The sequence below is a fragment of the Agelaius tricolor genome, unplaced genomic scaffold, assembly GCF_023055355.1.
Source record: "Agelaius tricolor isolate 1412-34295 unplaced genomic scaffold, bAgeTri1.0.p SCAF_1, whole genome shotgun sequence".
NCBI lineage: Eukaryota > Metazoa > Chordata > Aves > Passeriformes > Icteridae > Agelaius > Agelaius tricolor.
The window spans coordinates 45,266,283-45,280,227 of record NW_027269261.1 but is presented as its reverse complement, the minus strand read 5'-3'; the positions used below and the strand labels follow the sequence as shown (position 1 = coordinate 45,280,227).

Below are 13,945 nucleotides of genomic sequence, written 5' to 3'. Positions count from 1 at the left end.
GTATCCTGAAGAAATGGAAAGGTTTCCTTTTTACCTCAATATAGTTTTTGTTCAGCATGATTATAAAATAGATTGTCCTGATACTTTTTTGAGAAATATAGGATCTCAGACTCGTTCTTTAACTTAAAAATCTGATAGTAATACATCATTGCTTTTCCAATAAAACTGTGCTGCACTCAACATTAGAATGTCTCAAAAATTTGCAGGCATCCAATCTGCCAAAGTTAACCTTAAAGAAATGTCTTGAATTAGAATGTTCTAGTCTTCAGCAGTGACACTTTTATATGAAGTACAACAAAATATTAGGTACAGTTGGCAGAAGTAGCAAGGGGAATAATAATGGGTCTTGTTAAGAGTTACAATCTACTAGAATTGTCATGTTTCTGGTAACTACAACTTTGTTTGCAGCATTCCCTTGAATGACTACAAGTTACTTGCATGCGATATACAACAGCTGCTGGTAGCAGTTGCAATTCATGCCTGCAGCTCCTCAGGTTCTCAATATTTTCGTGTTATTGAAGACCTCATTGTGCTGCTGGGTCATCTACAAAATAGTAAAAATGCAAGGATGCAAAGTAAGTTGTCTGCTAATTTTTGGGGTCATGGGACTGGAAAAGTAAATCCCTTCCCCAGTTTTCTGTTTAATATTCCTGCTGAGGGAGAAGGGGGAGTTTTCTGGTGATGAATCTTTCTCTTCTAAGTGGTTCTCAAATTAGTAGTTTCCCTTACGAGCCTGCCTTGTGGTCAAGAATTGTGTACTGCTAATCTGAAAAAATAGTGACTGTAAAAGTTCCTTAAGGATATTTAAAAGAAAACATTCTGTACAGTTTCATTTAGCTTGTTTTAGAGTGATCAAATTCAATGGCTTTTCTATGACAACTAATTTCTGTAGTGTCTGTATCTGTGGCATAGCAAAGAGACTTTGTGTGACTCCTGTGGAATCTAGAGTTTTGTAGCTCTTGACACATGTTGCGGTTTGACTTATTACAAATATCTGGTAAAAATTCCTGAAGATGTCATATACACTTTGTATGCCTCTCTCCCTAGATATGGCAGTTGTTCTGCAGTTAAGAGTTCTTCAAGCAGCCATTGAGTTGATAAGGACCACAGCAAGCCAAGATGCTCAGGAGCAGGCCAGTTCAGCCCCGGCACCCTCAGCACCACATCGCACAATGTTTCAAAAGCGCAAAGGCATCGCGGGTGAGTAGCAGAGGTGTGGCATTCTTGTGCTTGCTCCTTCCTGTATGTATTGCTTGATGATTCCATGGTATTACCACCTTTGGAGATTCTCTTAAATTCACAAGTTGCTCAGTAAAGATGTTTTTAAAGTAATTTGTAATGCCTGTAATAGCCAAGCTCACAGTAAGTTAATGCCAAAATCAAGGTAGTGCTTGTAACTTAACACAGCTATGATGCGGGGATTGCTTTGTTGCACAACTTTTCATTAGAGACCATCCTGAAATAAATACCTGCCACTCCAAATTTATACTTGGAAGTGCCACTGTGGTTGTGTTTTTAAAACCTGTGTTGGGTTCTAGCTTTAGCAGTAATACTTTCCCTGTATTTGATAGCTAATCAGTTGTTCTGTAAAAGTTTTGGAGTTGGATGTAAGTTGATTTTGTATGTCTCTTACAAATGCATTAAAGACTTCACAAAAGATACAGTTTAATAACCTGACAAACACTTAATATTTCCTGTTTACTATGGGAATGTTTGTCTTGATGGTCAGCTTTTGAGACCCCCTCTCCATCAACCTAGTGAAATATTTTATATATATGTTCAGTAGAGTGAAAATGTTTTTATACAAGTGAACTTGGTAAAGCACTAAAGGTAAATAAAAATAGTTATTTCCAAAAGAAGGAAGTACAGTCAAGGCCTCCCAGTTCATTTCAAGAAAATTCTGAAGAATATTCTTGTGAGTTAGATACTGTGCTTCTATTAGTGCCAATAGGTATGGTACAAAATGTGTTTGCTGATAATGTCTGGCTCATCATTTGTGCTGATGAACCCACTCTGCAATATGCAATATTTTGTTCTATCACTAATTTTTAATCCTTTATTCCATTTATACAATAAAAGCAGGAAAAAAGTAGTGGGTTTGAATGTTTAGCAAAAAAAATATCGAAGTCCTACAATAAAGCTTATCTTGAGATTAACTCATTTCACAGTATTACTTATTATTTGAAATTTATGTATTTATTCTCAAAAAGCCTTAAAAACTAAAAATAAGAAGGACAAACACCCAATGACACTTATGTTCCCTTTGATACTGATACATTTCAAATGTTTGTTTCATTAAATGATGTGAAATCTTTGGATTAAAGTAGTTGCTGAGTGATGGAGTTTTTGTGCATTTTAGTAGAATTCTATTCATGCTTCTCTCCTTTCAGGTTCCAGGAAGTTTTCACTTGCTCAGTCTGATGCTCTGCTGGTGAAAATGCGCTCACTAGCAAGTGAGGAATTCAACATGATGATGCAGCGGAGAATGAGCCAAGAAAATCCTGTCCAAGCCACTGAGTCTGAGTTTGCACAAAGGTTACAGAGGCTGACTGTTTTGGCTGTTAACAGGCTCATTTATTTAGGTAGGATTTCTTTTTGTTTGTTTCTGTTTTGAGGAAAGATTAATTCTTGCTTTTGGAATGCTGAAGTGTTAGAGAGGAAAGTTGTTCCATTGACATGTCGTTCTCTATGATTTGTCTCTCAGTATTATGTAACTGGCAATCTGGCTAGTGTTTTTATCTGAATGAACTGAACAAGTTGTTTTATTTCTACATCAGTCCATTCATGTGTTAACTGCATTAATTATTGCATGAAGATTTAACTGCCAAAGGGAGCATCTGCTCTCTTAAAATGCAATTTTTCTATAAAATGGCTACATTGGTTAGCAAGACTTGATGACTTGAGAGCTCGTACATATTCTGCAAAAGCAAGAGAGAGTGTAAGTATAGTAAATATATCAGTAAAGGCAGTATTTGATATAATGCCAGCTAAAGGTTTGTAGGATTATCTTGCTTGACATGGTACTGATCAATATGTACCTCTTAAATTTTAAGCCTCTACCGAAGAGTGCCTTGATGTACTGGGTATAACAGAAAATACAAGTCAAAGCAGACTTTCGGCATCCCAGCTGGAAGTTCCTGAAGAGGAAAGCCAGCAAGAACTGACTAGCAGAATAAATCCTTTTCTTAAAGAAATGGTCAAAATGTTGGTGGAAGGAATCAAAGTATCCATTGTAAGTAATTAGATGCTGTTCATGTTAAAGCATATTTTATTCATAAGGTTCCTTTATTAGGAACTTTCATTCATAGTGTATTCTGTTCATAAATGCTTTTCTTACTGCCTTTGTCCATCCAACTGTGGCATTAAAAACTGTGGCTTCCCAGTTACTTTGCAGTTATAAAATAAAAAATGGATCTGTTCTGATTTTTCCTTTAATTTTGGCAAAATTATTCTTGAACAAGAATACAGAACTTAAATAGACTTTCTTGTACTATGAAAACTTGCTTGGTCCCTTTAAACTTCAATATTTAGGTTTGCTGAAGCCTATAAAACCAGATCTTCTGTGCATCCACAGGTGGTAGGGATTTTTTGAGCAATATGTTTATAGTATATTTTAGAATTGGGAAGGAGAGCTTTCTCTTTTTTCAATTCTTAATAAAGTGGTGAAAATCTTCTAACATACAGGTGTTAGCTTGTCAGCATTTCCAAGGCAATCAGTTTTTGCTTGGATAATATAAAGTGTGTTATTACTCTTCCTTAGGTCATCTTGGTGAAAGCAGTTCTACCTAATTTTCTTTCTAGCTCAGAAAAATTACATTTGATAGGTGTATTATCTTTCCATTGTGCCATATTTGTGCTACTTTTCAAAGATGGCAAGTTCTTTCTTGTGAAAACACACTTCCTTCTAATACTGGTTTTCTAATCTTTTGAGGTAATCCATTCAGAAAACTGGTGATTAATGTAAAAGGGCTGTTGATTAAAATGAGCAATAAAGAAACCCTCTGGTTTTTAAATTCTCTACATCACAATTTTCACTTTCTGGATTGTTTTAGTAGAATGCTTTTTAACCCATAATAATAATCACTATAGAAAACCAAAACACTTCTTTTGGTAGATAAAATTTTGTCTTGCATTTTGATCATAATAATCTGAAAAAATTGATAGAAGAAAGTCCTAATCCTGTAATATTAAAAAGTTGTCCCCATTACTTAGGGCACCAGCAGAATGAGCACTCCAAAACAGCAGTGGAACAGAATCCTTTTGTTATGTAAGGACACATTCCGTACGCAGCTTGGGAGGCTTCTTGTGCATAGCTTGTCTCCTGTAAGTCCCCTGCAGGAGAGGAAGCAGGCTTTGGAGATGGCACACGAAGTAAACCAGCAAGAGATTTTGCGAGACTGTCTCAGCTCAACTTTGCAAGTAAGCTCAAGAGTTTTTGAGAGAAGTTTCTAAAACCTATATTCAATTTTTGACTAGATTGTATGATTATTTAGAACTGTATATGGCAAGTTGTTCACTGATACTTGTGCAATGTTTAGTGACTGACAATTGTCATACAAAACACCTGGTGTACCTATGCAATTGCTGTACTATCCTGAGGACAGATAAAATTAAGTCTGGGTATGTTGGTGCTGTTCTGCATCAAACATATCCCCTGTGCTGTGCAGAGACAAAAGGTGATACTAATTTTAACATGAAGGATTTTACTCAGGAAGTTAGGAATGCCCTAAAAAAGCAAATTAAGGAAGGAATTATCCTTGCTTTGAAACTCTTTACTGCAGACTTTCTGAAGCTTGTAAGAATTGATTTCAACTAGATTTTAAGAAGCAGTCAATTCTCAACCAAAGCAGTACTCTCTCTTTTCTTGCTTGGGCTTTATTAGATCTTCAAGTGGGATTATGTATTTCATGTTCTTAAGTTAAAAAGCTGAATAGGCTCTCCCTGCTTTTCTGAGTTTGTCAGAGGAAAGCTTTTAATGGTGCTATGTTAGTGCAAGCTTGAAAGCTGTCATTTCTTTGAGTCACAAGGAGAAATCAGGAAGAAATATTGCAGTTGGAGATCTTCAGGAACTGAAAGAATGAAATAAAAGACATGCCTCAGTTTGAGTCACTGTATACTAAGGAGAGAAAGTATTTATTGGATTAGTTTATGGCACTCACATATTTCTGATCAGGTATACATTATTCAAATAAATAAGTTTTATCAGGTAGAAAAGAGCTGATGCACTAGCAGTGGCTTCTGTGGGGAGCGTCATGTTGAGTGCATTTATGACTTATGTCTGCTTAACTTCATTATCTGTCATATCTAATTTGATTAATCAAATGAGCTGTACTGTTCTTGGCATGCAAAATTAGAAGTCTCTGGCACGTATTTCCTGAAGTATAAGGCTGCAGGAGCTGAGCACTGGGGAAAGAAACAGTTTTCTTGCAAGCCATTTGAAAAGTCACAAGATGCTGGGGCAAATTTTACTATGTGAGGATAAAATTCAGCATGTTTTTCTAGTTTTATAAAAGTTTATCTTTAACCATTAAAGCTGTCTTTTTCTTTAAATTAGTGAATAATTAGAAGAAATCTGCACAGTCTGACTAGAAAAGGGAATAAAAGTAGAGGGAAAAATATTGCTCAGTGTTGTGGAAATGAGCATGACAATAAAATTTCCTCTTTTCCTTCTAGCATGGGCCTAAATTAGTGCTCTATTTGTATGAATTAATGCACAATCACAGAGATGGAATGACCAAAGAACAACAAAGAGCAGCAGGAGACTTAATGAATATGCTGAAAAGTTGTGGCTATAAATGCATTCCCCTGAGCCCACGACCAAAACCAGATTTAATAAAAGCTTTGAAAGAGGTTTGTGAATAAAAACTTTGCTTTAAAAACTGGGTGTATTTGAGACAATTGTCTTATATAGGATCAGAGTTTAACTGCAGATTGTGGTGTTCTTTGGTGGATGGCTTATGCTTTTGGAATTCTATTTGGGTTCTCAATATTTCTATCACATACTCTCAACTCTTCACAGCAAGCTCACAAGCTTCTTGGTTAAACAGATTTAATCCAGAGGAAAATGAGAGTTCATAATAAGCTACTAGTATCTCTTATTTTCAAGAAAATAATTTTTGATTTCTTGTGAAGAGAAGAGTTATACATAAATATAATAAAATGGCAGTAACTGAAATGAAGCCTTGCTGGCTTTAAATGCTGTGAAGATATCAGTTGAACAGTGCTGTCGCTCTTCCTTTTTAAAACTGGCGTACCCTTTAGCCTCCCCTTCCTTATTTTGTCCATCTGAGAAAAGAAAATAATGTGTTAAACTTCCATTCAGGATCAGAAGAAATATGAGATGGAAGAAGGTGTAAACAAAGCTGCTTGGGAGAAAACAATGGCTAATAATCGGCAGAAGTAAGTACCTTAGAGGGGCTGCAAGAACTTTAAGAAATGTTCCCTGTTCAGCACTTCCCATTGCAAAGTTGCCTATGTTATTGTGGATGAGGTTTATTTCAAATTACCAGCATCACTAGCTTTCAGGCTTTTAAAGTATGCTACTATATTAAAGGCATATGCATTTTGGTAGGTTGTATAATAAATGGCATTTTGTGAACCTCAATACTGATTTAGTTTTTTGCACATTTGCCATTTCACCCTTAATTTTATGACTATTGCCATAATCACCTCTCCTGTTGCTGTGGTCTGTGCAATTAAATGTCCCTGCAACTAACCCTGATTTTCAACAAATGAAATACTGTATTCAGTATACAATTTGAATATTTCTGTGCACTATGTAGACTACTGCTCCTTGACATAATTGTAAATTTCAGTACATCGTGTTAGATTGAGTTTTCCATTTATTTAATTTCAGGCTTTGCTATGAAATCAGATTTAAGACATACACACAATGTGCTTTAAAGTAGGCAAGTGCATTAGCTGTAAAGGTGAGCTTAGTCAAGTTCATGCAGACAAGTATTAAGACTTTGTTATGTTGAATGATTTAGGAGATTTAATCAGCGGTAAACTAATGTCCTTACCCCAGATTTTTATTGTAACGAGTATACATTAATTAGTCAAGCACGTTAACACATAGCCATTGATCTTCTGACTGGCTTGTCTTTGGCCAAAAGTAATAGGTTTTTTGATGGCTAAGAAGCAGACTGTATTCATGAATCTTATTATGTAGGCTAAGTTATTCTGCATCTGCTGTAACAAGAACTCTACATATCTACTGCCAAACTGATTGTATTTTATGAGGGGTTTTGGTCTTTCCCTTTTCAGTGTGTTTATTTCGCATTTTAAAACACAACTCTTCTCCTCAGTCTCTTTCAGCGTCTAGATACCAAGTCTAAAGACATTTCTAAAATAGCTGGAGACATCACACAAGCTGTGTCACTGTCACAAGGAATGGAAAGGAAGAAAGTAATCCAGCACATCAGGGGGATGTATAAGGCAGAGCTGAGTGCCAGCAGACATTGGCAGGAACTTGTTCAGCAGCTTACGCACGATCGGTGAGTTTTCTCATCTCGGGGGAAAAGTGAGAGAGACTTGATGCCCTGACATGTGCTTCTCATTCTAATCAGAGGCGTATGAAATGGAGATTATACTAAAATTAGAATTACTTTTGCTAACCATCTGATAGTTAGACTTGTGAAAGACTTGACTTATTTTTTTACCCTATCTTTTAGGGTCAGTAGCCAAGTAATATTTCTATCCCATTTAGACAGGTTTTGTCAGTATATACATTTTGCTGTGCCTAATACAATGAAGTGTGTCCTAAAATTTTCATATCTTGCACAACATAGATGGAGTAAAAACACATTTTTGGTGTAATGGTACTCACATTAGCATCTAGATACTCTGTTCACTAAATAGTGTAGAACAAAGGATGTTAATGTTGATAAGAAACCAAACTAGGATATCTTCACCACTGCAGAACTAGTATTATCTCATGTTTGCAGCAGCAGAGTTTTCAAAATAGTATTGGATGCATTGTATTGCTGTTTTCATTAGAGTGAGTAATTTCAAGAACAGTCTTACAGTAGCAGCTTGTGAAAAGTCATTCAGTGAAATAGCTCATGAAAATAAACTAGAGAATTCAGTCTTTTAATACTTTTTCAGAAATGATTGCCCAGTGTACTTCTGTGCAACTTCTGTCTTTCTACTTGTTAAAGAGCAGAATTTACAAGCACATATACTGCCTCTGCTGCCAAGCTCCTAATTTTTTTTTTTTTGTCAGAGCACTCTGGTATGACCCAGTCTATTACCCAACTTCTTGGCAACTGGATCCAACAGAGGGCCCCAACAGAGAGAGGCGCCGCTTGCAGAGGTGCTACCTAACTATTCCAAACAAATACCTTCTCCCAGACAGGCAAAAACAGGAAGGTAATTAAAAAATCTTCAGTGTTTAATGTAGCCTAAGATCTGATTTGTAATGACTGTTACTGCCCTATTATTTGTGATGTCTTTATAGGTGTGATAAAAACTCCATTGTCTTACTTATTTGAAGACAAAACACATTCTTCTCACTCCTCTACTGTAAAGGACAAAGCTGCAAGTGAACATATAAGGTTTGTTTTGGATAACACATGCTTCTCTTTCCTGTCTTTTCCCAGTCAAATGAAACAGCTGTCTAAAAAACATATTTTGTCTTAAAAACATTTTTTAAAAAAGCAAGTGGGAAATGAGACCAGTGTCAAAAATACTAGGCATTTTGCTTCACTCAAAAGCAAAAGATAACAGCTACCAAATACCATCTGGTGTGCTGTGGATAGGACCTGTGGGATAACCTGATGAGATCTCTTATTTTTGCTTAGTAGCACTGTCTGTCCTAGATATCTAAGATCTGGTAGGTCTTTCCATCAGAGTTCAAAAGCAAATTGTCTTTCCATCCTCTCTGCTTTTATCACTGCATTACTCAGCTCTGCAGTTATATCAATTTGCCACCTGTTACAGGCACTAATACAGCGTAAAATAACTGCAGAGAACATGCAAAGAAATAAGTAGAAATACACTCATAAGCAAGTCTAGAAAGTTGAGGTTCTGTTTCTTTCCCTCTTTGGGATATGAACCATTAGTCATGCTCTTGGACAGTTTTTCTTCAGCTACAGCTTGGAGAAACCTTGAACTTTGGAGGCTGTTTGGTTTAGGTTGGTTTTAGGTCGGCTAAAAGGTACATAAATCCATAAGGATAGGCATTTCCATGATCCATAAGCATTTCCACTTTGAAATATTTCAGAGTTAATCGAAGATGTATAAGTGTAGCACCTTCTAGAGAGACTGCTGGTGAACTGTTGCTAGGTAAGTAGAATTTTCATTCTTTATAAATACATTTTTGGTGTATTTACTGTATAAATACAGTAAGAGTCTGCTGTATATATTAACCTGGCTAATTTTAATAAGTAATTGATATGTTTCCTGACTTTGTGGATTACATACTTTATAGATCAATTTTGCTTTCTCTGCTGTTTTCATGAGTGCTGTTTGAACTGCCAGTAAGTTTTAAGATCTGCAGACCACTTGCTAAAAGATGTGGAATCATAAATTCTATTTCTGTCAAGTACTGTCAGGTACTATTCTTAGCGATCTTAGCTCATTACTACTGTTATCATGTACCTTTTCATAACTATTTCTTGCTGTAGGAAAATGTGGCATGTATTTTGTTGAAGACAATGCTTCAGACACAATTGAAAATTCGGTAAGTGTTAGAATATATTGTCCAGCTTTAATTTTTCCAAATTATGGCCATGAGTAACTTTCTTCTTCAGCAATTTGTGGCAGTAGTGCTAGAGTTAGAGATCTCTGGACAAAGCTAGCCAAACTGATTAGTTTGGTTTGTGTTGCTTCTGTTGACCCTGGCTATGGAATTGGTGGTGATAGAAGAAAACAGGAAAGATGTGGGCATGGGGTTGGGAGGGAATGAGGAACAGGTGATGTGAGAGGCTTCTGCACATTGCAGTGCATTGCTTTGATCTTTGTTCATCACCAAAGTACATGAAATTTGCTTTGATCTGTGTCTGAGAACTTGCCTTAGTGGAAACTGGGACACTGAAGTGCAGAAAGTCACAGGTGTATGAATTGTGCTGTGCTCCACAGCATCTCATTCTTGAATTTTACATTATATATGATGTTCTAGCTCCTCCCTTTTCCTATACAAGAGGATTGTTTTATGAAGAAGTGGGAACTGAGCTAATCCTTCTGATACACAAAGACTAATGTCTAAATTGTTTATATACCCAACAAACATGTAAAGATAATTAAGATATGACTGAAAGCTTTAAACTGATTTTATGGAGCTCTTCCTTGCATCTACTGAACAGACAGTTCCTGTGGTTTAGGATGCTACCAGCTGCTTTGTCCTTCACAGGACTGTCAGAGCTGGGATTCAAAACAAAGCTTTGCTTGTTCTGATTGGCTTTCCAATATTTTTAGCTTAAGAGCCATTGAAAATGCGGCAGTGCTTGCTATTTCTGGGTAGGGAACTGGACCAGCTCAGGAGCATGTGTCCTGTTCTACCTACTTTGTTGAGGAGAGTAGATGATGGGGAAAGCAGCTAAAGAAAATCACAACAACTTATTAAAGCATTGCATTAAAATTAAAGTTTGCCTTAGGATATGCTGTATTGTTATAAGCTGGCTGCATTGAAGGGTTTCTTGTTTGGAAAATCCACCATTTAAAATTAATTTCCAAATTGCAAATCCTACAGAGTTTTCATGGAGAAACTGAACCAGCATCATTTTCTTGGACCTATGAGGAAATTAAGGAAGTTCATAAGCGCTGGTGGCAGTTAAGAGACAATGCTGTGGAAATCTTCTTAACAAATGGCAGAACTTTACTCTTGGCTTTCGATAATACAAAGGTACTGTGGCACCAATGCAGAGTAATACACCAAAGCATTTTGCTGTGTCTTTATAACATTTATATTCATGCATTAGGTTTTTAAGGACACCTGTTGCATGGACTAATTAAATTCTGATTAATACCTTTGAAAGATGATCCTTCTGGATGATCATAGGCATGTTGTAAGACACATCTCTGATATAGTAAGACATTAAAGAATCTTAGTGATACTAGGCATTATTCGATTACAGCAGATATCTGGAAATATACAAAATGAGAGAAACTTACTCTTGGTAGTTTTAAACTTCTAAATTGTATGATTAAATCTATGGTGTTTTCTTCTAGGTCCGTGATGATGTGTACCACAACATCTTGACTAACAATTTGCCTAACCTTTTGGAATATGGAAACATTACTGCTTTGACCCACCTGTGGTGCACAGGACAGATTACTAACTTTGAATATCTGACTCATTTAAACAAACACGCAGGTCGTTCCTTCAATGATCTCATGCAATATCCAGTATTTCCTTTTATACTTTCTGACTACACCAATGAAACGCTGGACCTAAATGATCCCTCGGTATATAGGTAATATGAAATGCTTGAAACTCTTTTTTTCAAATACTTGAACTGATGTTCCTTATATAGCTTTTTAACTTTGTTGTACTAAACTGCACACACACCCACAAATGGAACTATTTAGGGACAAGCCTCATCTCTAATAACTTGGGTTTTTATAGTAAATGGCTGCTTTGCCTGGGACATTTAAATAAAACAGGTGTGTAGATTCAAATGCAGTGTATTAGACTGTCTTAATAGGCTGTGTATAATTCACAGAATTAAATAGAAGCTGTATGTTTAAATTCATATGATTACAGACTTCCAGGCCAATTAGCCTGGAAAAGAAAATAATATCGAAAATTACTTAGCCAGTCACAAAATCTTCATCTGGATGGATCTGAGTGAATTGTCCCACCCTAATAAATTTCTGTTGTGCTAATTTAACATTTGTGTGCACTGTCTTTGCCTTTATAGGATGTCTCTGATTTGACTGAGGTGCTTGGCATTTGCTTGCCTGTTAGTGTGCTGTGGATCTGAGTCTGCCTTTAGCACTAACTAAAAGTTGTTTTTTTATTTTCTGAACTTTCTTGAAAAATGCTACATTTTCCTTGGCCTTTTCATTATATGAGTGTTATTCTTAATGATGTGAATCAATATTGTAATAAAAATTACAACATATCAGTATTGCTTTTGTTGCAGGAATCTGGTCAAACCAATAGCTGTGCAGTCTAAAGAAAAAGAGGATCGTTATGTGGATACTTACAAGGTAATTTAGATAGCTTTCTCTTCTTGCCTTTGTCCCATGTATAAATGACACCATGGCTTTAGTTTTTATAACATATATCTGTTGGGGAAGAAGAAACCACAAATACAGTATTTCATGGCTACAGAGCTCTTACTTCCAGTGTATTTTCCAGGAAACATTTCTTAGGAATTGTTTTATAACATGCTTGGAACTTGTGTTTTTTCCTGAAATGTCAAATCACTTTAGCCCATCCATGTGATACTGTTGAGGAATTTAAATGGATACCACCTTAGATGGGAAGTTGTATATATTTAAAGATCCCTAAAGATCAGGAAGATAATTTACTGCTGTGTAGTTGACATTACTTTGGTGGAATTTGTAGCTATTTCTTCTGTTTGATAACAGAAGAGCTGTTTTTACTCAAGCACTTTATTTTAACATGCCCTACTATGAAAATAGTAGGTGCTTTTTAATTTTTTTCTCCTTAAGATATTTTAAAGGCTGTAGGAAATAGCAGCATACTGGGGAATTAAAGCATCTGCATCTGGACTTTCAAACTTGTCTGTGTCGCCATGGTCTACTATATTATTTGCAAATACTGTGTTTTCTATGGGAATGCTGTGTTAGAAAACAAGACAGGGGAGTGGGGAAAAGCAAAAGTAATAAATAATGGAAAGTTTGGAAAGTAGGTAATTTAAATTGGCTGAAGACTTCAATATCTAACTGGATTGTAAAAGTGATTGTGTGTCTTTAGACACTTAAGTGTATTTGATTCCAGATCGCTTGTGAATGTATGTTTCTGAAAAGTTGGAGTGTTTATTCCTAAACAATTTAGGCAAGCATTTATTTTTTTTTGTTGAATGCATCTAAGGAGAAGGTTTGTGATTTTCTTTTTAATTCTCTCCTGTGTTTCTAGTATTTAGAAGAAGAGTACCGTAAAGGAGCACGAGAGGATGATCCAATGCCCCCTGTACAACCATATCACTATGGATCTCATTATTCTAACAGTGGAACTGTACTTCATTTCCTGGTTAGGCTGCCACCTTTCACTAAAATGTTTTTAGCTTATCAAGGTAAGGTTGCATTTGCTTTTACTTGCCTTTTACATCTGGGCCTTTTTCCAATAACTCAGGAATGCTATATGTTACCCTATTTAGCATAGGTTTTCCAATTCCAGATAGCTAAGCCTGGTAAAATTTAATCTGGTATGCTTTAACAGTAGATCTATTATTGAAATTATCAAGCTAGACCATAAATCTGGTCATCTGATGTTTATACCTTAGTTTCTGTAGCATAAAAAGCTGACCTCTATTTGACTTGCATTCGATGTGTAACACATAGCAATTGAGATAAGAGAATTCTAAATGTTCTCAGCTGACTAGAGAGCAGTTAACAGCGTGAAGTTGCAGATATGCAGCTGTTAGTCCATCATCAATGTAACTACTGAGTTTGGATTTCTTTACAGATCAAAGTTTTGACATCCCAGACAGAACTTTTCACTCTACCAATACAACCTGGCGCCTCTCTTCGTATGAATCAATGACTGACGTAAAGGAGCTTATACCAGAATTTTTCTACCTTCCCGACTTTCTAGTTAACAGAGAAGGTATACTAAAAGGACAACAGAACTATATACCCAAAAGAGTTGTATGATTGAGCTAATGGGTTGAAACTGAGAACATTTATATGCCTTGCCTGAATATGCTAAGTAGTTGATGTATGGGAGAAATCTGGCACAAATTTGTGGGGTATGCTAAAAAAGCTGTTATGTAGGAGTTAAGATGAGTTTTTCCCTAATTTTGTCAGCAGGGCA

At 36.0% G+C, this 13,945-nt stretch overlaps 1 protein-coding gene across 3 annotated transcripts in view; it reads left to right on the top strand.

The window, feature by feature from the left end:
- Positions 1-13,945, top strand: part of LYST (lysosomal trafficking regulator) — a 77,509-nt gene that overhangs the window by 49,941 nt on the left and 13,623 nt on the right. For 2 of the 3 annotated variants that reach the window (XM_071432307.1, XM_071432326.1), the window contains exons 27-43: positions 409-575; positions 1,048-1,200; positions 2,391-2,582; positions 3,054-3,232; positions 4,213-4,419; positions 5,674-5,850; positions 6,323-6,399; positions 7,308-7,496; positions 8,225-8,370; positions 8,459-8,555; positions 9,224-9,285; positions 9,627-9,682; positions 10,691-10,843; positions 11,170-11,414; positions 12,087-12,153; positions 13,049-13,205; positions 13,598-13,738. In XM_071432307.1, the coding sequence (XP_071288408.1) occupies positions 409-575; positions 1,048-1,200; positions 2,391-2,582; positions 3,054-3,232; positions 4,213-4,419; positions 5,674-5,850; positions 6,323-6,399; positions 7,308-7,496; positions 8,225-8,370; positions 8,459-8,555; positions 9,224-9,285; positions 9,627-9,682; positions 10,691-10,843; positions 11,170-11,414; positions 12,087-12,153; positions 13,049-13,205; positions 13,598-13,738 (2,465 nt within the window). The remainder of the gene's footprint in view (positions 1-408; positions 576-1,047; positions 1,201-2,390; positions 2,583-3,053; positions 3,233-4,212; positions 4,420-5,673; positions 5,851-6,322; positions 6,400-7,307; positions 7,497-8,224; positions 8,371-8,458; positions 8,556-9,223; positions 9,286-9,626; positions 9,683-10,690; positions 10,844-11,169; positions 11,415-12,086; positions 12,154-13,048; positions 13,206-13,597; positions 13,739-13,945) is intronic. The other variant, XM_071432316.1, reaches the window with a different exon arrangement.